Genomic DNA, 26,378 nt, shown 5'->3' with positions numbered 1-26,378 from the left:
TGCGTAAAAACTACTCTTAGAAGTACAATTTATCTCAAAAGTTACTCAAGTAGATGTATTGGAGTAAATGTAGCGCGTTACTACCCACCTCGGTGTGTATGTATGTATGTATGAATGCATACATACATATATATATATATATATAAATATATATATATATACATATATATATATATATATATATATATATATATATATATATATGTGTGTGTGTGTGTGTGTGTGTGTGTGGTGTGGTGTATCCCACAGTTCAGGCATATATTTTTTCCTGGATGTGATTGGGCTGCGGGGGGGTTGGGGGGGTTTGGTTCTGGGGCGGCGGCGATGACCAAAAAGAACGCGGTGTTGGAATATAATTACAACACTTTATGTACATATTTATATAATATTTGCATATTTATATAATATGTAACTACAAGCTCCATTCACAGACAGAGTCCCATTGCTTTTATGAGCTGTCGAGCTAGTCAAAAGCCGAAAAATATATATATATAAATATATATATATTTTTTTGGTGGCGGCCGTAATTCTTTCGTGGCGGGCTGCCACAAATAAATGAATGTGTGGGAAACCCTGATGTGTGTGTGTTGGTGAGCAGTCCCTTTAAAATGAAGTTTAGTGTTGGGAAGCATCACTTTACATGGATCCTTAAAAAGTCTTAAATTCATGTATCTAAAATTAGGGCCTTAAAAAGTATTACATTTATTAGAAATTCCTAAAATGGTCCTAAATTCAGTACTCAATGGTCTTAAATTGTCAGGCCAGTTTTTTTTTGTTTTTTTTTCAGGGCACGTCTTTGAGTAAAAGTGAGTGATTTCAGCTCACTCATTTTTTCTTTGTATCTCTTCAAGAGATACAAAGAAAAAATGAGTGAGCTGAAAAAAAGAGGCAGAACTCGAGAATGAGAACAGCCAGCTGAAGCTCAACTGAGGCTCATTTGAGTGTGTGTTCAGTGTTTTGTTGTTGATGTTATAATACTGTTTTGCACTATTATTGACCAAATGTAATTTATTTTTACCCTCACCTCGGTTATTATGTTTTTACTGGTGTTGGTTTGTTTGTTTTGGATGTCAACGTTTTTGGATCTCTCAAGATTTTTGATAAGCTGTTTGGCAGAGTGGTGCTTATCAGTTTGTTTATTAATAAACATACAAAAAGTAAACTGGACTGATTGTCATTGAGGTTGTAGTACAGTGGGATCCACAACCATCGCTTATATTTATAGATTTTTTATTATTTTTTTCGGTCTTAAATTTCATTCAAGGTGGCATTAAAAAGGTCTTAAAAAGTCTGAAATTTGACTTGCTGAAACCTGCAGATATTCTGCATTAGGTCTTGGAGTGAGATAGCCTTTGTCTCTGCCTCAGGATCTAACGCACGCACGCACGCACGCACGCACGCACACACACACACACACACAAAGTGAGGCCCTGGCAGCGTGGGCTTGTGTTTAACATTCAAAATTAATAATGCATGAACAATAAACAATCGTGGCCAACAAAACAGTGTTTGCCATCCATGAGGTCCACAGATGTTCCAGAGGCTTCCTGCTCACAAGACAGCCTCCCAGGATTTGATCATGTGTGCAACATGATATCCCATGAAAAGCACAGACATATTTGTGCATTGCATCTTTATATAGAGCAAGAGGCGAGAGTGCAGCCTGAGTTGAAGGCTGGCTTCTGTGTGGGAGGAGAAGCGAGAAAGTTAGCAAGCTGAGAGGATATTATAGAGCTGGGGGGCGGGGTGGTAGAGGAGGTGGGGGTCCTTTTAAAAGGCCCTTCTCCCTCACCCGGGCAACCGATTGCCTTCCCCACCACCTTTAATCACTTACTCCTCTTTTTTTTTGCCCTCATTTGGTTTTAGGTCACCCACGACTTCTTGAGGATAGCCTTCTTCTTAGAAGTGACATGTGGAGATAGACAGCAGTCCAAAGTACTCTTTACCCCCCCCCCAATTCCTTCCATTCTACCGCCCCGGCCTTTGTTGCGTCATCTGTCTTCTCCCATTATCTCCTCCATCCCTGCACCCCCCCATGCAGCAGTGAGTCACTACCTGTATTGTTTCCTCAGTAACATGCAGGATTGCCGCTCACAGGCTTCCTCTTGTCTAATGTGCTGCAGTCATGGCGGGGCTGGCAGGGAGAGATTTAGAGGATCATTGAAGGGTGGTTGGTTGGGGGATGGGGGCTGGGGGGGTTTGGTTTACTCCACCAGGCCCTCGCTTATCAAGCAAATAGAAGCCAACATGATGGAGTGTTGGTCATGTTCCACGGGGGAGGGTGCACAAAAGGGGATGACGTCATTGGGGCAGATTACTGGTACAAAATTGTGTTAGACGTAAATATTAACGGAATACAATGTTTGCAAATCATTCAGTTGAATATGCTACAAAGACAACATATTTGATGTTCAAACTGATAAACATTTTTTTTGTTGTTGCAAATAGTCAACTTTAGAATTTGATGCCAGCAACCGGGACAAAGAAGTTGGGAAAGGTGGCAATAAATACTGATAAAGTTGAGAAATGCTCATCAAACACTTCTTTGGAACATCCCACAGGTGTGCAGGCTAATTGGGAACAGGTGGGTGCCATGATTGGGTATAAAAGTAGCTTCCATGAAATGTTAAGTAATTCACAAACAAGGATGGGGTGAGGGTCACCAATTTGTAAGCAAATTGTCAAACAGTTTTAGAACAACATTTCTCAACGAGCTATTGCAAGGAATTTAGGGATTTTACCATCTACAGTCCGTAAAATAATCAAAAAGTTCAGAGAATCTGGAGAAAGCGATGATATTACGGACTTTTGATCCCTCAGGCGGCACTGCATCAAAAACCGACATCAGTGTGTAAAGGATATCACCACATGGGCTCAGGAACACTTCATAAAACCACTGTCAGTAACTACAGTTGGTCGCTACATCTGTAAGTTTAAGTTAAAACTCTACTATGCAAAGCCAAACCCATTTATCAACAATACCCAGAAACGCCACCTGCTTGGCTGGGCCAGAGCTCACCTAAGATGGACTGATGCAAAGTGGAAAGGTGTTCTGTGGTCTGATTAGTCCACATTTCAAATTACATTTGGGAACAGAGGACGTGGTGTCCTCCAAAACAAAGAGGAAAATAACCATTCGGATTGTTTTCGGCGCAAAGTTCAAAAGCCAGCATCTGTAATGGTATGGGGGTGTATTAGTGCCCAAGGCATGGGTAACTTACAAATCTGTGAAGGCACCATTAATGCAGCAAGGTCCATTCAGATTTTGGAGCAACATATGTTGTCATCCAAGCAACGTTATCATCTGCTTATTTCAGCAAGACAATGCCAACTTCATAATAAAAAGAGTGCGGGTACTTTCCTGGGCCGCAGACTGTTGAACGACTGAAGCTCTACATAAAACAAGAATGGGAAATAATTCCACTTTCAAAGCTTCAACAATTAGTTTCCTCAGTTCCCAAACATTTATTGAGTGTTGTTAAAAGAAAAGGTGATGTAACACAGTGGTGAACATGCCCTTTCCCAACAATTTTGGCACGTGTTGCAGCCATGAAATTCTAAGTTAATTATTATTTGCAAAAAAAAAAATCAAGTTTATGAGTTTGAACATCAAATATGTTGTCTTTGTAGTGCATTCTATTGAATATGGGTTGAAAAGGATTTGCAAATCATTGTATTCCGTTTATATTTACATCGAACACAATTTCCCAACTCATATGGAAACGGGGTTTGTATATGCTGTCATACGTCTCTACAATCTTGTTGTTGTTACATTTTACAATGAAAAGAAACATTTATAACCATGTGTTTTTTCAGGCCCCTTCCCCCTCAGATATAATACGCTGTCAGAATAACCCGGACACCAACGCAGACGGGACGGGACGTACTTCGGTAGGCAGTGGAAGTAACTCCCGCTGGTCCACCCTATCCTGGGACGCCCCCTCGGATCTGCTGTCACCCCCGACGCCCGACACGGGTGCTTTAGCCCACCTAGACAGTGACTCCAGACCTAGCTCAGGTAAAAAACAGAAACACAGTTATGTGTTCTCTCCTGAACATTAACCTCACTCTTTTGTTTACTTGCACTGTGTGTGACTTTGCTCTGACTCACTCAGCGTTTCAGATTGTCCTGAGAAACTCACTCTTAGTTACGACCTACACCCAACTCACACACTCCTCTGCTAATTCACACTTCTTTTCTGGTTATTTCACTTTGAAGTGAAACTATCTTTAAAAAAAAAAAACTCAAATATATCATTTCACACTTGCCTTTGTTTAAAGTATCAGTAGAGTGGAAAAACAAGTTGCCTCTATATTAAAGCTATTGTCATGTTTATCTGATTGGACACCAAAAGACTTCCAAAGTTTGCAGATCAAAAGATATGATCAAACTATCAATTTCACAGACATTTCTGAGCCATTTTGAGAGTTAATGACACAACCACAGGTCCCTTCCCCATCATCAACAACAACAACAACAACTCTAATCAAGCAGACTTTGTGGGAGCCAACAGCGATTATTTTGGGATAATTATGATACAAAACCTTATATTTTTGAGCCCGAACACAAGCAAGATGAGTCATAAGTTTTAGAAGCAGAGGACTAAACTGATGCTGTCAGAGTTATTTTGTGTCGAACCCCATGATGCAGAGATGGAGGCAGGCATTGAATGGGAAAACATGGTTTTAATTTAAAATACTACAACTAGAACAAACAAAGGGTACAAACAAAAAGCACGCACGTGGGCGGATGTAAAAAACTAAGGGCTATGAACAAACAAATCGGAAGCAGGGAAATAAAAACAGTAAGCTACAAAACATCTACCAAATATAGCTTACCGCTACGCTGCATTCACACGACCAGTAGGAATGACAAGTAGAAAATGACATTGACACGACAATACAAAACATTACAATGATCCAGGCCTGACTGGAGGAACAAAGCAGGTAAAATAGGAGCTGGCTGATTGACATTAGGTGTGACCAGATGCCAATCAGCCGCAGCTGAGTGAAAAGAGGACACAGGGAGACAGACAGGAAGCCGAACCAAAATAAGAGCACTAGACAGGAACTAAGGACAGGAAATACTAAACACAGACGAAACAAACAAATGCAAAGGAAAACACTAAAACGTAGTCAAACTGTCAGAGGAAAGCCTGACAGATGCAGCTTGAAACACTTTAGAGCAGGGGTCGGGAACCTTTTTGGCTGAGAGAGCCATGAAAGCCAAATATTTCAAAATGTATTCCCGTGAGAGCCATATCATATTTTTTTTAACACTGAATACAACTAAATGCCTGATTTTTTTAAGTAAGACCAACATTTTGAGTATAATAAGTATTTTATTTTTTTAAACAACATAGTTATTCTAAAGCTAACCAATAATAAATATAATACTTCTTACCATTAATGCGACTTCTTGAACAGGTGCGATAGAAAACGGACGGTTGGATTAAAATGTATGAGAATGATTTATAATTTGAACGTTATTTTGAACCAGCAGAATTATTCATTACTTATCGTGTTAAGCAATGTCAGCTAAGATTTATCTGAGAGCCAGATGCAGTCATCAAAAGAGCCACATTTGGCTCTAGAGCCATAGGTTCCCTACCCCTGCTATATAGCATCAGTAGCATTGCTAAATGCTAAACATACAAACTAACCGTAATAAAACAAACTACTATTTCCACTCTCTTTGGGATGCCGACCAACGGGACGCTCACATAATCCCGTTTACATGAAGATTGAATCACAATACCGTATTTGCTTGAATTGCCGCCGGGGCGCTAATTAATTTAAAACCTCTTCTGACTCTGGCGCTTACCAAAGCCATGCGGTAAATTTAGGCCTGTGCTTATAAATTTGAGTGTGATGTAAGGACATCATTATGAAAAGCACATTTAATTAAAAAAAATAATTATGGTTTTACCTTTACTTATAAATGAAATCCATGAGCAGCTCCTTATGATCAAAAGCATCGATAACTTGTTTATGGAAGTCTTCCTTATCTTTCTTCAGTTTCAAAAGTCCCTGTCTCGATGGAGATCTTCCTTTATTGCCTCCTGCTTCCATTGAAAGTCCAGTTTAGAAAACTGTTTTATTTTAGATATGTAACCCTCCATGTTAAAAGTACAAGCGAGAGGAAAAAATAAACGATCGCTGCTCACTCTTGCTGCTTGTTGTCACTTCTTCTGCAGCCGAGTAGTCGCAAGAAGGATCACTAGCGCCCTCTACCACCAGGAGGCGGGAGTCATTTAATGACTGATATTTGACACACGCAGCTACGGTATATTAATAAAACATGGCTGCTTATTGTTCTTTTTAGCATATTCAATAGCTTGGACCTTAAATCCTCCTGAATAGCTCTTAATCTTCTTCCCTTTATGCGATTCCAAATTATTCAAATCAGCCTCCTCCATTTTGAAAATGATGACAGGTGAAGTGTCACTCGTGACGTGACGAGTTTGACCCGGCGGAAATTCTAGGCATATGCTAATTATTTTGCGAAACGAGTTTGAACCGGCGGAAATTCGAGACATGCGGTATAGCTCGGTTGGTAGAGCGGCCGTGCCAGCAACTTGAGGGTTGCAGGTTCGATTCCCGCTTCCGCCATCCTAGTCACTGCCGTTGTGTCCTTGGGCAAGACACTTTACCCACCTGCTCCCAGTGCCACCCACACTGGTTTAAATGTAACTTAGATATTGGGTTTCACTATGTAAAGCGCTTTGAGTCACTAGAGAAAAGTGCTATATAAATATAATTCACTTCACTTCACTAATAAAAATTAAGATTTTGCGAAACGAGTTTGACCCGGCGTTAATCCTGAGCCGGCGGTAATGCTAAGCAGGCGCTAATTATTTTGCGAAACGAGTAATTCTAGGCAGGCGCATACTATATACCCGGCGGCAATTCAAGGAAATACGGTACTCACAAAGGTTTGCAGCAACTAGCATCTTTGTTCACCATCTCGGGGGATGTGAAAGTGGACCAGCCTGTGGGTCCATGGCCACATTTGTCTACTACCAGGTGATAGATGCATGAATTATAATTGAGAATTTTCTTTTAAGCAAGTTTGAGGCGAGACAAAGCAGAAGCAGCTGCTGGCTTAGCGTGTCAACAATAGCAGCGTAAAGTAGCATTAGCTCACTGCTATCAATGCACTGCTAAAATAGGTTGGTGCTTTTGCACCATTTTCAGGTCACAACACATAAATGCGTATTTTTAGTATGACTGATCTGATAATATAGTCAGAGTGCAGAAGCTTTATTACAGAGACGTAGAATCTTTAGATCTGGATTTGTGGCATTTTGTGCCATGTGACGGTAGTTTCACATGCTGATTGAGAATACAATTGAATATGGTTTAATAGATGCAGTGAAACACAATTAAGTGTATAGAGTCAACTTGTTTTTCCACTTTACTGCTACTTTAAATTCTGGGATCACAAGAACCTAAACTAGTTTGTTTTTTGACAAGTGTTTAGAATATTCAGAAAAATACTATGCATGTCTTGCTTTATAGGGTTCTATTCTGTGAGTGGCAGCTCGCTGTCCGACTCCTGCTACTCCGTGTCCAGTGAGGCTGCCCCTGCAGTCAGACCCCTGAAGCTGTGGGACCAGGTCCCCAGTTCCACTGACAACACTGACATTTTGTGGTCAGACTGTGCGGTGCAGCAGCCCGTACTCCACCATCCACACAAGGAATCTGAGCCAACAGGAGAGTCGGCAGTTTCAGGTGAGATGATAAAAATAGTGACACCATGAAATAAATGAACTGTAACTGAAACTTCATTCATATAAATCATCCTCCGTCCTTATGCCTTGCAGTTTCAAGTGACCCTGAGGTGTCTGGTCTCAGTTTTTTGTTCAACCTCTGCTCAGGCCTCAACTACCCCTTGATTTCTTACCTCCTAAAACTCGACCGTGTCTCCCATGTGCAAAAACCACAGTTGGAACCATGTTACTGTGAAGACCTCGTGTCCCATAGGACAAAAGAGGTGTACCCATACCCCAGTCCATTACACGCAGTCGCCCTCCAGAGTCCCCTCTTCACCGCTCACACTCAAGAGCCCCCAGCTTCTCCTAACCCTGAAGGGAACCAGTTGCACAAACCAACAGAGACGATAAGTCAACATGTCCAACGTTCGAATCCCACTACCCAGTCCTCTCTGACACAGCTGGAGCAGTACATCTTTAGGCTCGCTCACGAGTACCACCATCGAATAAACCTCTCCATACCTGATCTCGCCTCAAATGCTACCCCATGTTCATTCGCGCACAGAGGCTTTAGCACGCCTGGTAAAAGTCACGGTTCCACTCAGTCCCTGTCCGCCTTTGAGAGCCGCAATACACCTTCTAATGTAACACCTTGCAAATCACTACTGGGTAACTCGGCTAGAGTTAGTCTCAGCACTGCAGGGAAAAAAGCCACTAGGAACTCAATCAACCTGGGTAGCCTTCCCTCTGCGACTGGAGATGATCTAAAAATCAACTTGCATCTCAACCTAAACTTGAACCTCGCCCATGGTTTGAACTCCAACACAGGGCTTGTGGACAAACCCAAAAATGTCAATGTGGGAGATGACTCAGCAGCTTCAGTACCAACACAAGCCTCCTCCACACCCGGCCCAGCACTTAGAGCACGGCCCCGCATTTCCACCTGTCCCAACTCTCTGAGCCATCGCAGCTCCCTGGAGGTCACTTCGACTCCTGGAGCCACTTCTGGATTCGGGTCAGCAGCCTTCTCTCGCTCCTTGGACTGGAGTGCAGGGCCTCTATCTGAGGCTGGAACCTTAACATTGGGCAACAGTTCTGGATCTGGCCCAGGGTCTCAGCATAGCAGCTTGATGCAGGAGTCCAGCCCCAGTCCCAGACTAACTGAGGAGTCCCCTGTGGTGGAAGAGATCTCACGTCTTTCTGGCCTGTCTAGGGCTGTGGTAATCGGACTGATGGAGCAAGGCGTAGAGCTGGACATCGACTGCTTCCAGGCTGATGCAGCCAAAGAGGTGAAGAAGCATGGTCAAGGTCACCTGAAAGCCCACACAGAGCAACCACATGACTATATACGACTGCCTGAGCTGAACCCTCAAAGACCAATCCAGTTGTCTCTCAGCGTCACACATTCGCCACAGTCCCAGTGCAGTGTCACCCCACCCCTATCGCACTCCAGCAGCCCCATTCACCCTTACCATGCTCCCTCTCCACACTACTTCTCTCACAGCCACTACCAGCAGATCCCCTCCCTGTCTGACCTCCCCTCCTCTACGGCGTCCTCTCCCGCCTCCCGCCCAACACAGAGAGCCCACTCTCCCCCACGTCCTCTCCAACCCTCTCCGTTGGGGGCTACCCCTCTCTCTGTGTTCCGAAGAGACGCCCCTTTTCAGTGTTCCCTGCCTCGTGCCACCATCACAACGTCCCCTGTGGAGTACGCCGGCATCCATCCCAGGGGTGGATCCCTTCGACACAGCGGGGGAGAAAGCGGGGCTACTGGGAGCTGGAATAGGGTGGAGGGGGACGGGCTCTACAGAGGCAAGCATGCGTCTCACAAGTTGATAAGGGCATCAACCGTGAGCAGCTACGCCAGGAGGGAGGATTATGACACTACTTGGGGTGAGGAGGTGACACAATCATGCAGAAAGCCTTCCAGCAAACTTAGCAGAGCCTTTGAGGGGCGTCTCTGGAGCAAAGACTCACAGAGTGAGAGGGAGGAGATGGACAGGGCAGAGTATGGCTATGGCTGGACAAGGAACATCGGCGGAAGCTGGAAGGGGGAACAGAGAAGGGTAAAGGTAAAACAATCTCCTGTCTTCTCCAAGAAGAGGGTTAAGGAAGGTGTGGAGAAACGGAGTTCTGGCGTCAGGATGTCCAGGAGGGCTCTGTTCAGGAGCGAGTCCCAGGGCTTGTTGGTTCCTCGCAAGCACGATGAGCCCACTCATCGGGCAAACTGGGTCTCCTCCTTCGATGTGGGGCAAAGTGCTGCGACTGCGAGCAGAGATGAAGGCAACAGACTGCTGAGAGCAAAGGAGGACAAACACCTCTCGTCCACCGCCAGCCTTTTTAACCTCTCCTGCTCTCAGAGCCTAGACAGCAGCTGTCATTCCCTCTCGCCTCTTTCCTCTCCCTCCTTTTCTCCATCCCCACCACCCAGGCTGGCCCTCCAACGTTCTCGGTCCTTGAGGGACTTGGGGAAACGAGTCTTTGGGTCCATGAGGTCCTTAAGTCTCAAACAGAAATCGTCTAAAAAATGACATTTGTTCAGCTGCCGAATGTAAATGTGATTAAGTAGTGCTTTTGGCCGAGAGACTACAGGTTCTCCCATCAACCACTCATTAGATGGACATTCCTCTCAGGCACATTAATCCATATAATGTATTGCTTCAAAAAGTGTCTTTCAGTCCAATTCGAAGGCGGGGGCAACTTTATGACTGCACTGCATCTCTAATTAAATAAAGTGATGCAGCCCGGGAGTGTTTGCCTTAAGAAGAATGTGAATTAGAAGGGTCTGGAGATGCAATCCTGTGTACATTTTTGTGAAGTGGTTTGGAGCACTAATTTAGGCAATAGTAGATACGGTAGTAGTCAAAAGGTAGGGGACATTATTGTATTGGTTATAGAAACATGACTGCTGTACCTCCTGAGTATGAATGTACTGTATATGTGTACACTGGTCTGCATGCTGCTCTGTGATCAGCTATTGTCAACATATTGTATTCTTCTTTTATTATTGGAAATCATGCCTCTGAAGTACAATCATACCGGCCAAATGTTGACCAAAACCAAACCTATCTTGCATTTGCTCAGGATTTTGAAAATGTTGAGTAACTAATTGCCGCTTCAAATGACTCAAAGCATTAATGAAATAAACGCTGGAACAAAGAAAACCTTGTATCAAATACACACACAACCTATATTGACATTTGTTTGACAGCAGCGGTGGCTTGAGCAGAATTTATTGGTTTAAAAAGTAGATTAGTTAAGAAAGCACAAATTCAACAGTGTGGTGCATGAAGTCTCCGTTTTTAGGTTTCCAAGGCAGCTCTGTGGACTGATCTTCGCAGCTAAACCCAAGTTCTCTGTTGCTAGGGAACACCAGATTTGGTCTTCACTTCAAAAACTTGACTTTTCCCCCTCAGTTTAAACATACTATTACTTCTGTGCCTCTCTCACCTCTCACACGATGACATCAGTGCATTCAGGTTTTCATTACAGTGTTGCTCTGTTGAACTTGAACAAAGTCCCCTCCTGCATCTGTGGGGACTCCAGAGTCGCTCTTTGTGCTGGAAGCAAACATGCCTCTGTACATAGCCTTCTCCTTAAGTAACTCACGACTCAGATCCTCCTCCACCCTTTGCAGGTATCGCCGGATGTTGGTGTCTGCAACAGAAAATGAAGTCAAAAACAAGAATACAGTCAAGAGTGGCTGTCATTCCAATTTCACTTAAAGGCCTACTGAAAGCCACTACTACCGACCACGCAGTCTGATAGTTTATATATCAATGATGAAATATTAACATTGCAACACATGCCAATACGGCCGGTTTAGTTTACTAAATTGCAATTTTAAATTTCCCGCAAAGTATCCTGTTGAAAACGTCGCGGAATGATGACGCGTGCGCGTGACGTCACCGGTTGTAGCGGACATGTTCTTCCAGCCTGATCCAAGCTGTAAGTAGTCTGCTTTAAATGCATAATTCCACAGTATTATGGACATCTGTGTTGCTGAATCTTTTGCAATTTGTTCAAGTAATAGTGGAGAAGTCAAAGAAGAAAGATGTAGGTGGGAAGCGGTGTATTGAAGCCGCAATTAGCAACACAAACACAGCCGGTGTTTCCTTGTTTACATTCCTGAAGGTGAAGCTTTACTATGGAAAAGAGCGGTCAAGCGAACATGATTCCCGACCACATGTCAACCGGCAGGTTTTGGTGAGAAAATTGTGCTAATAAGTCGGCCCTTACCGTAGACATGGGCGGAGCTTGCGTCCTATTACTTCCTCCCACCGGAGACACTGGCGGTCACCACACCTGTGGCCACACCCCTCTGACTTTCAGGTACCATATGATAGCACTAAAACACTAGTAACACAATAAGCAGATAAGGGATTTTCCACAATTATCCTAGTAAATTTGTCTAATAACATCTGAATCGCTCTCACTGCACTCGCCTTTTTTTTTCCTTCTAGTCCTTCAGTCTGACTATCCTCATCCACGAATCTTTCATCCTTGCTCGAATTAATGGGGAAATCGTCGCTTTCTCGGTCCGAATCGCTCTTGCTGCGGGTGGCCATGATTATAAACAATGTGCGGATGTGAGGAGCTCCACAACCCGTGACGTCACGCGCACAGCGTCTGCTACTTCCGGTACAGGCAAGGCTTATATATTAGCGACCAAAAGTTGCGAACTTTATCGTTGATGTTCTCTACTAAATCCTTTCAGCAAAAATATGGCAATATTGCGAAATGATCAAGTATGACACATAGAATGGACCTGCTATCCCCGTTTAAATAAGAAAATCTCATTTCAGTAGGCCTTTAAGTGTGAGTCTCACCAATGTAGGAAATATGTAGCACTTCACTAAAATGAGACCTTCGCAATCATTCAGTGTTAATGGAATCTATTACCACGGCAACCTGATTGTAAGCTCATGTTGTTGTGAAAAATATTGTTTAACTTTACAACTTTGGCATCTTTCTATCCATTTTCTACGCCTTGTATTTGGCTGTCACTGACCACACGTCATTTACACATTACAGCAGTCGGGGGAGCCCTGAAGAGGAATACTCAAAAATACTGAAGTAGCACTTAGTGGAGCAACGCCATCAGTCTAGCAAAGTTTAAAAACAAAACACAAAATTTCAACCAAGTGTAACTTGGCTACAATTCAATATAGCTTATTTGTAGGGGTGTAACGGTACGTGTATTTGTATTGAACCGTTTCGGTACGGGGGTTTCGGTTCGGTTCGGAGGTGTACCGAACGAGTTCCACACTGACATTAAGGAGCATGTTGTGTAAACAATGCACACCGAGGCTCCATGAATCGATTTACGTGCACCCCAACTTAAACAAGTTGAAAAACGTATTCGGGTGTTACCATTTAGTGGTCAATTGTACGGAATATGTACTGTACTATCTACTAATAAAAGTTTCAATCAGTAAAAAAAAAAAAAAAAAAAAGCATGCTAGCAGCGACCGGGCTACGATAGACTGAGCATACCTCCTCTTTACACCAGACATGTCCTCTTTTGCGGGGCTGTACGGGTGGAGTTTCTTAAATGCCTCAAATGTCCGGCATTTTAAGTTAGGGTTGCGTGTATTTTCAATGTAGGTTCAGGGTTAAGAAAGGGTTAAAAACCAAACAAATTGTGTGCGCAGCAACATTGGTGAGGGAGGGGCAGAAACAGAGAGAGCGAGAGAGTTATGATAAACGCGCATGCGTCGCCAGGCTCTGCTTTTTACCCATAGATTTATCAGGTTTAATTTTTTATTATCTATAGCAGGGGTGTCAAAAGTGTGCCCCGGAGGCCATTTGCGGCCCACAGCTAGTGTTTTAAAGGCCCATGGCACATTCTAAAAATACTATTAAAATAAACAAAAACATAAACAAAAGTGAAATAAAAAAGCTTAAAGGCTAAATGTAATTTAGAAATAGTTGCAACGTTGACTAATAAAACAAAGCTGTTTTTTTTTTCTTTCAAACTGTCATTGCTCAAAACATAATATTGAATCAAAATCAATGTTATTATGAATTATTGATCTATCCAAGGTTCCCATTACTTCACATCAAATATTCCACTTAGAAATATATTTTTGGTGGAAGATATTGCAAATTTGGTAAATAAATAACCACAAAATGTATATTTTGTTGTTTTCTTACTGTACCGAAAATGAACCGAACTGTGACCTCTGAACCGAGGTACGTACCGAACCAAAATTTTTGTGTACCGTTACACCCCTACTTATTTGTGGACCCAGCCTTATATATATTTTGGAAATGCTAACAAATGAACAAAATGTATATAATGGATGTGCTTACAGCGACTTTAAATGCCACTCAGACATTTCGCAGGTTTTTTTTCCCCCATTAAATGTTCCTTTCCAGAGACATCTCGCACACACAGGTCCATGCGTATGTCCACTTTTAAAGGCCTACTGAAACCCACTACTACCGACCACGCAGCCTGATAGTTTATATATCAATGACGAAATATTAACATTGCAACACATGCCAATACGGCCGGTTTAGTTTACTAAACTACAATTTAAAATTTCCCGCTGAATTTCTTGTTGAAAACGTCGCTGAATGATGATGCGTGCGCGTGACGTCTCGGGTTGGAGGGGACATATTAGCCCAGCACCACACACGGCTAAAATTTGTCTCTTTTCATCGCATAATTACACAGTAATTTGGACATCTGTGTTGCTGAATCTTTTGCAATTTGTTCAATTAATAATGGAGACGTCAAAGAAGAATGCTGTTGGTGGAAAGCTGTGGATTGCAGCTGTCTTTAGCACCGAAACACAGCCGGTGTTTCTTTGTTGTGAAGCTTTAACACAGAAAGGTCAAGCGAACATGTTTCTCTATGTCAACCAGCAAGTTTTTGGATGGGAAAATTGTGATATTAAGTCGGCTCTTACCGGAGACTTCAGTGGATTACGCGACCTCATCCTGCAGCTCAAATAGGCAGCTGTGATCTTGGCTCCTCGGCTTCTATCAGAGACACTTGGGTTCAATGCAGCCACCCGACTTTCAGGTATGACTTTACAATCTCACTAAAACACTATTAAAACAATAAGCAGATAAGGGATCTTCCAGAATTATTCTAGTAAATGTGTCTAATTACATCTGAAACGGCGCCTTCTGCCGTCCCTTTTCTTTTTTTTCGTAGTACTTTACTCTAAACGTCCTCATCCACGAATCTTTCATCTTCGCTCAAATTAATGAGGAAATTGTCGCTTTCTCAGTCCGAATAGCTCTTGCTGCTGGTGGCTATGATTGTAAACAATGTTCAGATGAGAGGAGCCCTACAAACCGTGACGTCACGCGCACATCATCTGCTACTTCCGGTACAGGCAAGGCTTTTTTATTAGCGAGCAAAAGTTGCGAACTTTGTCGTCGATGTTCTCTACTAAATCCTTTCAGCAAAAATATGGCAATATGGCGAAATGATCAAGTATGACACATATAATGGACCTGCTATCCCCGTTTAAATAAGAAAATCTCACTTCAGTAGGCCTTTACAAACTATATGGAAAACCCTATCAAAAATGAGCATTTCGTTTTGTAGTTGTAGGACTACGTCTATTTACCATTAGGCTGCATCTTGCAGGCCTGTGTCAGGTACTGTTTGGCTCTTTGTGCGTCTCCCAGCTCCAGAGTGGCCACGCCGGCCCTGTACAGCGCTTTTGCATCACCTGGTCGCCTCTCTAACACCCGCAGGCTGTACTCCTGGACACGGGCGTAGTCCACAGTTTCCCTCTGCAGCAAACAGGCTGAAAAAGACAAACAGTGCCTGTCCATACACAGTATACATTTTAGGGCGTTCACATTTACTAAATATAACAACTGTTAACTGTCGTGCTTGCTGTCCTCCAATTTAAATGGAATATACCAGCTAAGTTGTTGTAGCAGTCCATTTGTGTGTTTCTTAACAATGTCTCTTGTTCCGCCGTGAGAGCTGGCATCTCGGGTCCAAATCCTTTCAGTGCCGATGTCACCTCAGAGTCCAGGCTTCGAAGAACCAACAGAGCGCGATGATAACGGCCTACAGCCCCACGGATGTTCTTTTCCCTATAGAAAGTGTTTCCTTCAGTCTTCATCTGGCCCGCTTCTTCCAGCAGAGCCCAAATGGGCTTCACAGAGGGGAAAGAAGCTGCTGCTGCTGCTGCCCCCTGCAGGTGAGGGCTGGCCTCCTCCATCAGCCTGCAATGGAGCTAGTGTGCTGAAATGAAAAAAACACATTGAATAAAAATGAAAACGAGACATATACTGTTACTGTGTCCCGTCCTGTCCGCGTTGGTGCCGGGGTTATTCTGACAGCGTATTATATCTGAGAGGGAAGGGGCCTGAAAAAACACATGGTTATAAACGTTTCTTCTCATTGTAAAATGTAACAAAAACAAGATTGTAGAGACGTATGTCGGCATGTACAAACCCCGTTTCCATATGAGTTGGGAAATTGTGCTCGATGTAAATATAAACGGAATACAATGATTTGCAAATCCTTTTCAACCCATATTCAATAGAATGCACTACAAAGATAAGATATTTGATGTTCAAACTCATAAACTTTATTTTTTTTTTTGCAAATAATAATTAACTTAGAATTTCATGGCTCCAACACGTGCCAAAGTAGTTGGGAAAGGGCATGTTCACCACTGTGTTACATAGGGGTGTAAAGGTACACAAAAATTTCGGTTCGGTTCATTTTCAGTACAGTAAGAAAACAACAAAATATAAATGTTTTGGTTATTTATTTACCAAATTTGTAAACAATGTCTTTATCCTTTTAACATTGGGAACACTATAATAATTCTACCCACGTTGATTAACATTAAACTGCCTCAAGTTGTTGCTTTGATTAAATAAAATGACAAAATTTTTCTTCTACATATAAAAAGTGCAACATTAAACAGTTTCAAGTCAACTCATCATGCTTAATTTATTACAGCATTTGGGAAGCATGTAGTAGACTTTTATTATACACACACATACACACGCACACGCACAGCAAAATGAGCTAACGTAACGCTAAAAGCTAATTAGCATTCACCTCAAGCCAGAACTATGAGAGAGCTGAGCTGCAGTTTAAGTTTCTAGGTCAACGGGCTCATAGTGATGTTTGTAATAGTTGTGACTGGGAGGTGTTTTTTATCATTTGGGGAGTGTACGATGTCAGCTGCTCCGCTGCTAAACACATATCTGATCATCTCGACGCCGGAGCACTGACAACATGCGCTCTGCATACGCACTGCTGATGGCTGTTACATCGCTCTGAATACGCAATGCTGATTGGCTTTGTATGTAACCAATCAGATGGTTGTGTGGGCGGGACAATGCTGGGTGCTCACTGCTCAGAGACAGCTGCAGAGCAGCTTGTTAAGACTTTAGGTTACAAAATTGTTCGATACACCCTCATACCGAACCGAAACCCCCATACCGAAATGGTTCAATACAAATACACGTACCGTTACACCTCTAGTGTAACATCACCTTTTCTTTTAACAACACTCAAACGTTTGGGAACTGAGGAAACTAATTGTTGAAGCTTTAAAACTGGAATTCTTTCCTATTCTTTTTTTATGTGGAGCTTCAGTCGTTCAACAGTCCGGGGTCTCCGCTGTTGTATTTTACGCTTCAAAATGCGCCACACATTTTTGACGGGAGACAGGTCTGGACTGCAGGGGGGCCAGGAAAGTACCCGCATTCTTTTTTTTACAAAGCCACGCTGTTGTAACGCGTGCTAAATGTGGCTTGGCATTGTCTTGCTGAAATAAGCAGGGGCGTCCATGAAAAAGACGGCGCTTATATGGCAGCATAAGTTTTTCCAAAACATGCATGTACCTTTCAGCATTAATGGTGCCTTCACAGATGTGTAAGTTACCCATGCCTTGGGCACTAATGCACCCCCATACCATCACAGATGCTGGCTTTTGAACTTTGCGTCCATAACAGTCTGGATGGTTCGCTTCCCCTTTGGTCCAGATGACACAATGTCGAATATTTCCAAAAATAATTCGAAATGTGGACTCGTCAGACCACGGAACACTTTTCCACTTTGCATCAGTCCATCTTAGATAATCTCGGGCCCAGAGAAGCCGGCGGCGTTTTTGGATGTTGTTGATAAATGGCTTTCGCTTTGCATAGTAGAGCTTTAACTTGCACTTACAGATGTAGCGACCAACTGTATTTAGTGACAGTGGTTTTCTGAAGTGTTCCTGAGCCCATGTGGTGATATCCTTTAGAAATTGATGTCGGTTTTTGATACGGTGCCGTCTGAGGAATTGAAGGTCACGGTCATTCAATGTTGGTTTCTGGCCATGCCGCTTACGTGGAGTGATTTCTCCAGATTCTCTGAACCTTTTGATGATATTATGGACCGTAAATGTTCAAATCCCTAAATTTCTTGCAATTGCACTTTGAGAAACATTGTTCTTAAACTGTTTGACTATCAAAATAAGTGTTTGATAAGCATTCCTCAACTTTATCAGTATTTATTGCAAACTTTCCCAACTTCTTTGTCACGTGTTGCTGGCATCAAATTCTAAGTTAATGATTTGCAAAAAAAAAAAAATGCTTATCAGTTTGAACATCAAATATGTTGTCTTTGTAGCATATTCAACTGAATATGGGTTGAAAATGATTTGCATATCATTGTATTCTGTTTATATTTACATCTAACACAATTTCCCAACTCATATGGAAACGGTGTTTGTACAAGAGATTTGAGCGCGCTTCCGCCATTGTCCAAGCCAAACCTGTCTGTATTTCCTCAATGCAGTCAGTTTTTACACCAGAACGCAAAGTTTGTTAAGGCTTGTTGTTCGCCATTCAAATTACGCATAATCTGCGGCACAAGACATTGAGAACTTGTTGAACTAGGTCCTGATGTTGAGCAACTCAAATTTTACGTTGAAACAACATGCTATATAAAGGCCTACTGAAATGAGTTTCTTACTTAAACGGGGATAGCAGGTCCATTCTATGTGTCATACTTGATCATTTCGCCATATTGCCATATTTTTGCTGAAAGGATTTAGTAGAGAACATAGACGATAAAATTCACAACTTTTGGTGCTGATAAAAAAAAGCCTTGCCTGTACCAGAAGTAGCAGAAGATGTGCGCGTGACGTCACGGGTTGTGGAGCTCCTCACATCTGGACATTGTTTACAATCATGGCCACCAGCAGCGAGAACGGTTCGGACCGAGAAAGCGACGATTTCCCCATTAATTTGAGCGAGGATGAAAGATTCGTGGATGAGGAAAGTGAGAGTGAAGGACTAGAAAGAAAAAATAAAAGACTATACAGTGGGAGCGATTTAGATGTTATTAGGCAAATTTAGTAAGATAATTCAGAAAAATCCCTTCTCTGCTTATTGTGTTACTACCTGTACCTGTACAACCGGAAGGTTGGCCCCGCACCTTTCTTCAGCACCAGTCGACGGGTGGTGGCGATGCCCATCTCTGCCCTTCGCAAGGGACCGCCTTCAAAACACGATATTTCGAAATGATCGCTGCATAATACACTGTACTTTGTGCCAACTGTGTTCGCTTGACCGCTATGTTCCATAGTAAAGCTTCACCGTCATGTTTCGGGAATGTAAACAATGAAACACCGGCTGTGTTTGTGTTGCTAAAGGCAGCCGCAATACACCGCTTCCCACCTACAGCTTTCTTCTTTGATGTCTCCATTGTTCATTGAACAAATTGCAAAAGATTCAGCAACACAGATGTCCTGAATAATGTGGAAATTTTGCGATGAAAACAGACGACTTATAGCTAGGAACGATGCTGGAACAAAATGTCCTCTACAATGCGTGACGTCATGCGCACGCGTCATCATATCGAGACGTTTCAGCAGAATATTTCGGCGCGAAATTTAAAATTGCATTTTAGTAAAAGAACCTGGCCGTATTGGCATGTGTTGCAATGTTAATATTTCATCCATGATATATAAACTATCAGACTGCGTGGTCGGTAGTAGTGGCTTTCAGTAGGCCTTTAAAGAACATGTGTGTATAATAAACGTATAAATGTCTTGTGAGGGTACCCAGTTTCGTTTTTCTGACAAAAACAAGGCCATTGTTACTTTTAAATACTTTGATCACTGTGCTACTTCTACCAATATAATATTCATAATTGTGCTTACCTAAGATAAAAGTAAACAAACATGCTTTTTTCCTAAATACTCGACATACACAAATAGAAATACTCGACATATACACATACAAATACTCGACATACACACATACAAATACTCGACATACACACATACAAATACTCGACATACACACATAGAAATACTCGACATATACACATACAAATACTCGACATACACATACAAATACTTGACACATACAAATACTCGACATACACACATACAAATACTCGACATATACACATACAAATACTCGACATATACACATACAAATACTCGACATACACACATACAAATACTCGACATACACACATACAAATACTCGACATACACACATACAAATACTCGACATACAACATACAAATACTCGACATACAACATACAAATACTCGACATACACACATACAAATACTCGAAATACACACATACAAATACTTGACACATACAAATACTCAACATACATACATTCAAATACTCGACATACACACATACAAATACTCGACATACACACATACAAATACACATTCAAATACTTGACACATGCAAATACTCGACATACACACATACAAATACTCGACATACACATACAAATACTTGACATACACACATACAAATACACATACAAATACTTGACACATGCAAATATTCGACATACACACATACAAATACTCGACATACAAATACAAATACTCGACACATGCAAATACTCGACATAAACACATACAAATACTCGACATACACATACAAATACTCAACATACACACATAAAAATACTCGACATACACACATACAAATACTTGACACATACAAATACTCGACATACACATACATATACTCGACATACAACATACAAATACTCGACATACACACATACAAATACTCGAAATACACACATACAAATACTTGACACATACAAATACTCAACATACATACATACAAATACTCGACATACACACATACAAATACACATACAAATACTTGACACATGCAAATACTCGACATACACACATACAAATACTCGACATACACACATGCAAATACTCGACATACACACATACAAATACTCGACATACACATACAAATACTCGACATACACACATACAAATACTCGACATACACACATACAAATACACATACAAATACTTGACACATGCAAATACTCGACATACACACATACAAATACTCGACATACACATACAAATACTCGACATACACACATACAAATACTCGACACATACAAATACTCGACATACACACATACAAATACTTGACACATACAAATACTCGACATACACATACAAATACTCGACATACACATACAAATACTCGACATACAACATACAAATACTTGACATACACACAAATACTCGACATACACACAAATACTCGACATACACACATACAAATACTTGACACATACAAATACTCGACATACATACATACAAATACTCGACATACACACATACAAATACTCGACATACACACATACAAATACTTGACACATGCAAATACTCAACATACACACATACAAATACTCGACATACACACATACAAACACTCGACATACACACATACAAATACTCGACATACACACATACAAATACTCGACATACACACATACAAATACTCGACACATACAAATACTCGACACATACAAATACTCGACACATACAAATACTCGACATACACACATACAAATACTCGACATACACATACAAATACTCGACACACACATACAAATACTCGACACACACATTCAAATACTCGACATACAACATACAAATACTCGACATACAATATACAAATACTCGACATACACACATACAAATACTCAACATACAACATACAAATACTCGACATACAACATACAAATACTCGACATACACACAAATACTCGACATACACACATACAAATACTCGACATACACACATACAAATACTTGATACATACAAATACTCGACATACACACATACAAATACTCGATATACACACATACAAATACTCGACACATACACGTACAAATACTTGACACATGCAAATACTCGACATACACACAGAAATACTCAACATACACACATACAAACACTCGACATACACATACAAACACTCGACATATACACATATAAATACTTGACACATGCAAATACTCGACATACACATACAAATACTCGACATACACACATACAAACACTCGACATACATACATACAAACACTCGACATACACACATACAAATACTTGACACATGCAAATACTCGACATACACACATACCAATACTCGACATACACGTATACAAATACTCGACATATACACATTCAAATACTCGACATACAAATACTCGACGTATACACATACAATTACTCGACACATACAAATACTCGACATACACACGTAGAAATACTCGACATACACACACAAATACTCGACATTCACACATACAAATACTCAACATATACACATACAAATACTTGACATACAAATACTCGACATATACACATACAATTACTCGACACATACAAATACTCGACATACACACGTAGAAATACTCGACATACACACACAAATACTCGACACACACACATGCAAATACTCGACATATACACATACAAATACTTGACACACACACATACAAATACTCGACACACACACATGCAAATACTCAACATATACACATACAAATACTCGACACACACACATACAAATACTTGACACACATACATACAAATACTTGACATACATATATATATATATATACATATATATTATATATATATATATATATATATATATATATATATATATATATATATATATATATATATATATATAGGCCCTGCGATGAGTTGGCGACTTGTCCAGGGTGTATGCCACCTTCTGCCCGATTGTAGCTGAGATAGGCACCAGCGGCCCCGCAACCCCAAAGGGAATAAGCGGTAGAAATGGATACATATATATATATATATATATATATATATATATATATGACTTGTAGAATGTTACGTTAGCAGCCATGCTAATAATAGTTAGCAAGAACCCCCTGTTATTAGGGAAATGAGGCTAAGTTAGCAAAGTCACTTGGACTGCGCTCACCTTTGCAATGAAAGGTTGGTTATAGTGCGAGTTGTCTTCAAAATGTCAGTAAAGTAAAGTAAAAGCTTCATTTAACTGTTAAGAAAACTACCTTCTTCTTCTTCTTCTTCTTCTTCTTCTTCTTCTTCTTCTTCTTCGTCTTCTTCTTCTGCGGCAGACTGGACGCAATGTAGGCGCACTGCTGCCATCTACTGCTTTTTATTTCAACTGCTTGGTCACCTCAGATCATTGGAAAAAGTCCAGTCCATCCATCCATTTCCTACCGCTTATTCTCTTTGGTGCCGCGCTGGTGCCTATCTAAGCTACAATCCGGCAAATCCAGTCCTTTGCAAGAATTCCAAAATAGTTGGAGAAATCTAAAAATTATCTGGAAATGTACCGTAGTAGCAATATAACTTATATGTAATTTTTACTTATTATATATACATCAAACATGTTTTATTTGCGGACGACACCACATTTTATAGTTCGGGACATGACTTAAAAGCGTTATTAATCCTTATTGAACAGGAAATGATTAAACTTAAGAGGTGGTTTGATATTAATAAATTATCATTAAATGTAAAAAAAAACCAAGTTCATGATTTTTGGTAAGAGGAAAAGAGAGGACACCATCAAACTGTCAATAGATGGAATTGATATTGAAAGGGTTTCTGAACTTAGATTTTTAGATACTGGATGACGGTCATACATGGAAATCTCATATTGCACGTGTACGAAAAAAGATGTCCAAGAGTGTTTTTATATTAAACAAGGTAAAATATGTGTTAGATTATAGGGCAATGCGTATCTTGTACTGTGCACGTATATTGCCATATAACAGCTACTGTGTGGAAGAGTGGAGGAACACATATAAGAGGAACATAAAGGCGTTGTATCAACTACAGAAAAGAGCTATAAGGATTATTCATAAAGTAGATTACTTAGAACACACTAACATATTATTTATTAACTCTGGACTATTGAAACTTTAGGAGCAAGTAAAGCTAGAGACATTTTGTGTCATGTTTAAGGCTAAAAGTAAAACATCCATCCATCTTCTTCCGCTTATCCGAGGTCTGGTCGCGGGGGCAGCAGCCTAAGCAGGGAAGCCCAGACTTCCCTCTCCCCAGCCACTTCGTCCAGCTCTTCCCGGGGGATCCCGAGGCGTTCCCAGGCCAGCCGGGAGACATAGTCTTCCCAACGTGTCCTGGGTCTTCCCCGTGGCCTCCTACCGGTTGGACGTGCCCTAAACACCTCCCTAGGGAGGCGTTCAGGTGGCATGCTGACCAGATATCCGAACCACCTCATCTGGCTCCTTTCGATGTGGAGGAGCAGCGGCTTTACTTTGAGTTCCCCCCGGATGGCAGAGCTTCTCACCCTATCTCTAAGGGAGAGCCCCGCCACCCGACGAAGGAAACTCATTTCGGCCGCTTGTACCCGTGATCTTGTCCTTTCGGGTCATGACCCAAAGCTCATGACCATAGGTGAAGGTGGGAACGTAGATCGACCGGTAGATTGAGAGCTTTGCCTTCCGGCTCTGCTCCTTCTTCACCACAACTGATCGATACAACGTCCACATTACTGAAGACGCCGCACCGATCCGCCTGTCGCTTCCCCCACTCGTGAACAAGACCCCTTTTACTTGAACTCCTCCACTTGGGGCAGGGTATCCTCCCCAACCCGGAGATGGCATTCCACCCTTTTCCGGGCAAGAACCATGGACTCGGACTTGGAGATGCTAATTCTCATTTCGGTCGCTTCACACTCGGCTGCAAACCGATCCAATGAGAGCTGAAGATCCCGGCCAGATGAAGCCATCAGGACCACATTATCTGCAAAAAGCAGAGAACTAATCCCGCGGCCAACAAACCGAAACCCCTCAACGCCTTGACTGCGCCTACAAATTTTGTCCATAAAGGTTATGAACAGAATCGGTGAAAAAGGACAGCCTTGGCGGAGTCCAACCCTCACTGGAAATGTGTTCGACTTACTGCCGGCAATGCGGACCAAGCTCTGACACTGATCGTACAGGGAGCGGACCGCCACAATAAGACAGTTCGATACCCCATACTCTCAGAGCACTCCCCACAGCACTTCCTGAGGGACACTTCTCCAAGTCCACAAAGCACATGTGAACCAGTCTACATGTCTCCATTATTAATTGAACAAATTGCAAAAGATTCAGCAACACAGATGTCCAAAATACTGTCCAACCTTACCGGGAAGGCTGAGGAGTATGATCCCACGATAGTTGGAACACACCCTCCGGTCCCCCTTCTTAAGAAGAGGGACCACCATCCCGATCTGCCAGTCCAGAGGTACCGCCCCCGATGTCCACGCGATGCTGCAGAGTCTTGTCAACCAAGACAGCCCCACAAAATCCAGAGCCTTAAGGAACTTCGGGCGGGTCTCATCCACCCCTGCAGCCTTGTCACCGAGGAGCTTTTTAACTACCTCAGCAACCTCAGCCCCAGAAATAGGAGAGTCCACCACAGATTCCCCAGGCACTGCTTCCTTATAGGAAGACGTGTTGGTGGGATTGAGGGGGTCTTCAAAGTATTCCTTCCACCTATCCACAACATCCGCAGTTGAGGTCAGCACCATACACTGTGTTGATACTGCACTGCTTCCCCTTCCTGAGACGGCGGGCGGTGGTCCAAAATCGCTTCGAAGCCGTCCGGAAGTCGTTTTCCATGGCTTCCCCGAATTCCTCCCATGTCAGAGTTTTTGCCTCTGCGACCGCTGAAGCTGCACACCGTTTGGCCTGTCGGTACCTGTCCACTGCCTCCGGAGTCCTATGAGCCAAAAGAACCCGATAGGACTCCTTCTTCAGCTCGACGGCATCCCTCACCGCTGGTGTCCACCAAGGGGTTTTAGGATTGCCGCCCCGACAGGCACCAACTACCTTGCGGCCACAGCTCCGATCAGCCGCCTCGACAATAGAGGTGCGGAACATGGTCCACTCGGACTCAATGTCCAGCACCTCCCTCGTGACATGTTCAAAGTTCTTCCGGAGGTGGGAATTGAAACTTTCTCTGACAGGAGACCCTGCCAGACGTTCCCAGCAGACCCTCACAATGCGTTTGGGCCTGCCAGGTCTGTCCGGCATCCTCCCCCACCATCGCAGCCAACTCACCACCAGGTGGTGATCGGTAGAAAGCTCCGCCCCTCTCTTCACCCGAGAGTCCAAAACATAAGGCCGCAAATCCGATGACACAACTACAAAGTCGATCATGGAACTGCGGCCCAGGGTGTCCTGGTGCCAAGTGCACATATGGACACCCTTATGTTTGAACATGGTGTTTGTTATGGACAATCCGTGACGAGCACAAAAGTCCAATAACAAAACACCACTCGGGTTCAGATCCGGGCGGCCATTCTTCCCAATCACGCCTCTCCAGGTTTCACTGTCGTTGCCAACATGAGCGTTTA

The 26,378-nt window shown here is 42.3% G+C and overlaps 2 protein-coding genes across 4 annotated transcripts in view; one reads left to right on the top strand and one right to left on the bottom strand.

Annotated features, from left to right (window-relative positions):
• Positions 1–11,282, top strand: part of si:ch211-168f7.5 (uncharacterized) — a 28,029-nt gene extending 16,747 nt beyond the window's left edge. The window contains exons 2-4 of the mRNA XM_061900151.1: positions 3,817–4,018; positions 7,522–7,734; positions 7,827–11,282. Of these exons, the coding sequence (XP_061756135.1) occupies positions 3,817–4,018; positions 7,522–7,734; positions 7,827–10,246 (2,835 nt within the window). The 3' untranslated portion in view covers positions 10,247–11,282. The remainder of the gene's footprint in view (positions 1–3,816; positions 4,019–7,521; positions 7,735–7,826) is intronic.
• On the bottom strand, positions 10,932–23,126 carry ttc9c (tetratricopeptide repeat domain 9C). 3 transcript variants are annotated; one of them, XM_061900155.1, is made up of 5 exons: positions 22,965–23,111; positions 15,607–15,936; positions 15,305–15,487; positions 11,166–11,372; positions 10,932–11,077 (listed from the first exon to the last, which is right to left on the bottom strand). In XM_061900155.1, the coding sequence occupies exons 2-4, from the start codon at positions 15,911–15,913 to the stop codon at positions 11,191–11,193; spliced, it is 672 nt and encodes a 223-aa protein (XP_061756139.1). In that variant the 5' UTR covers positions 15,914–15,936; positions 22,965–23,111; the 3' UTR covers positions 10,932–11,077; positions 11,166–11,190. The 3 variants fall into 3 exon arrangements, with proteins under 3 accessions (XP_061756139.1, XP_061756138.1, XP_061756136.1); XM_061900154.1 differs by having other exon boundaries at positions 10,932–11,372; positions 23,056–23,126; XM_061900152.1 differs by having other exon boundaries at positions 10,932–11,372.
• Positions 23,127–26,378: the final 3,252 nt, after the last annotated feature.

The sequence above is a fragment of the Nerophis ophidion genome, linkage group LG05 (assembly GCF_033978795.1).
Source record: "Nerophis ophidion isolate RoL-2023_Sa linkage group LG05, RoL_Noph_v1.0, whole genome shotgun sequence".
NCBI classification, from domain to species: Eukaryota; Metazoa; Chordata; class Actinopteri; order Syngnathiformes; family Syngnathidae; genus Nerophis; species Nerophis ophidion.
The sequence above is the reverse complement of the archived record's forward strand: the minus strand, read 5'-3'. Positions and strand labels throughout refer to the sequence as shown.

Coding starts and splice junctions, on each gene's coding strand:
- ttc9c (XM_061900154.1), bottom strand. CDS start 15,913: ATGGAGGAGGCCAGCCCTCACCTGCAGGGGGCAGCAGCAGCAGCAGCT. Junction 15,488..15,606: donor CTGCTACAACAACTTAGCTG/GTATATTCCATT, acceptor TGTCTTTTTCAG/CCTGTTTGCTGCAGAGGGAA. Junction 11,373..15,304: donor CTGCAAGATGCAGCCTAATG/GTAAATAGACGT, acceptor TTTCTGTTGCAG/ACACCAACATCCGGCGATAC.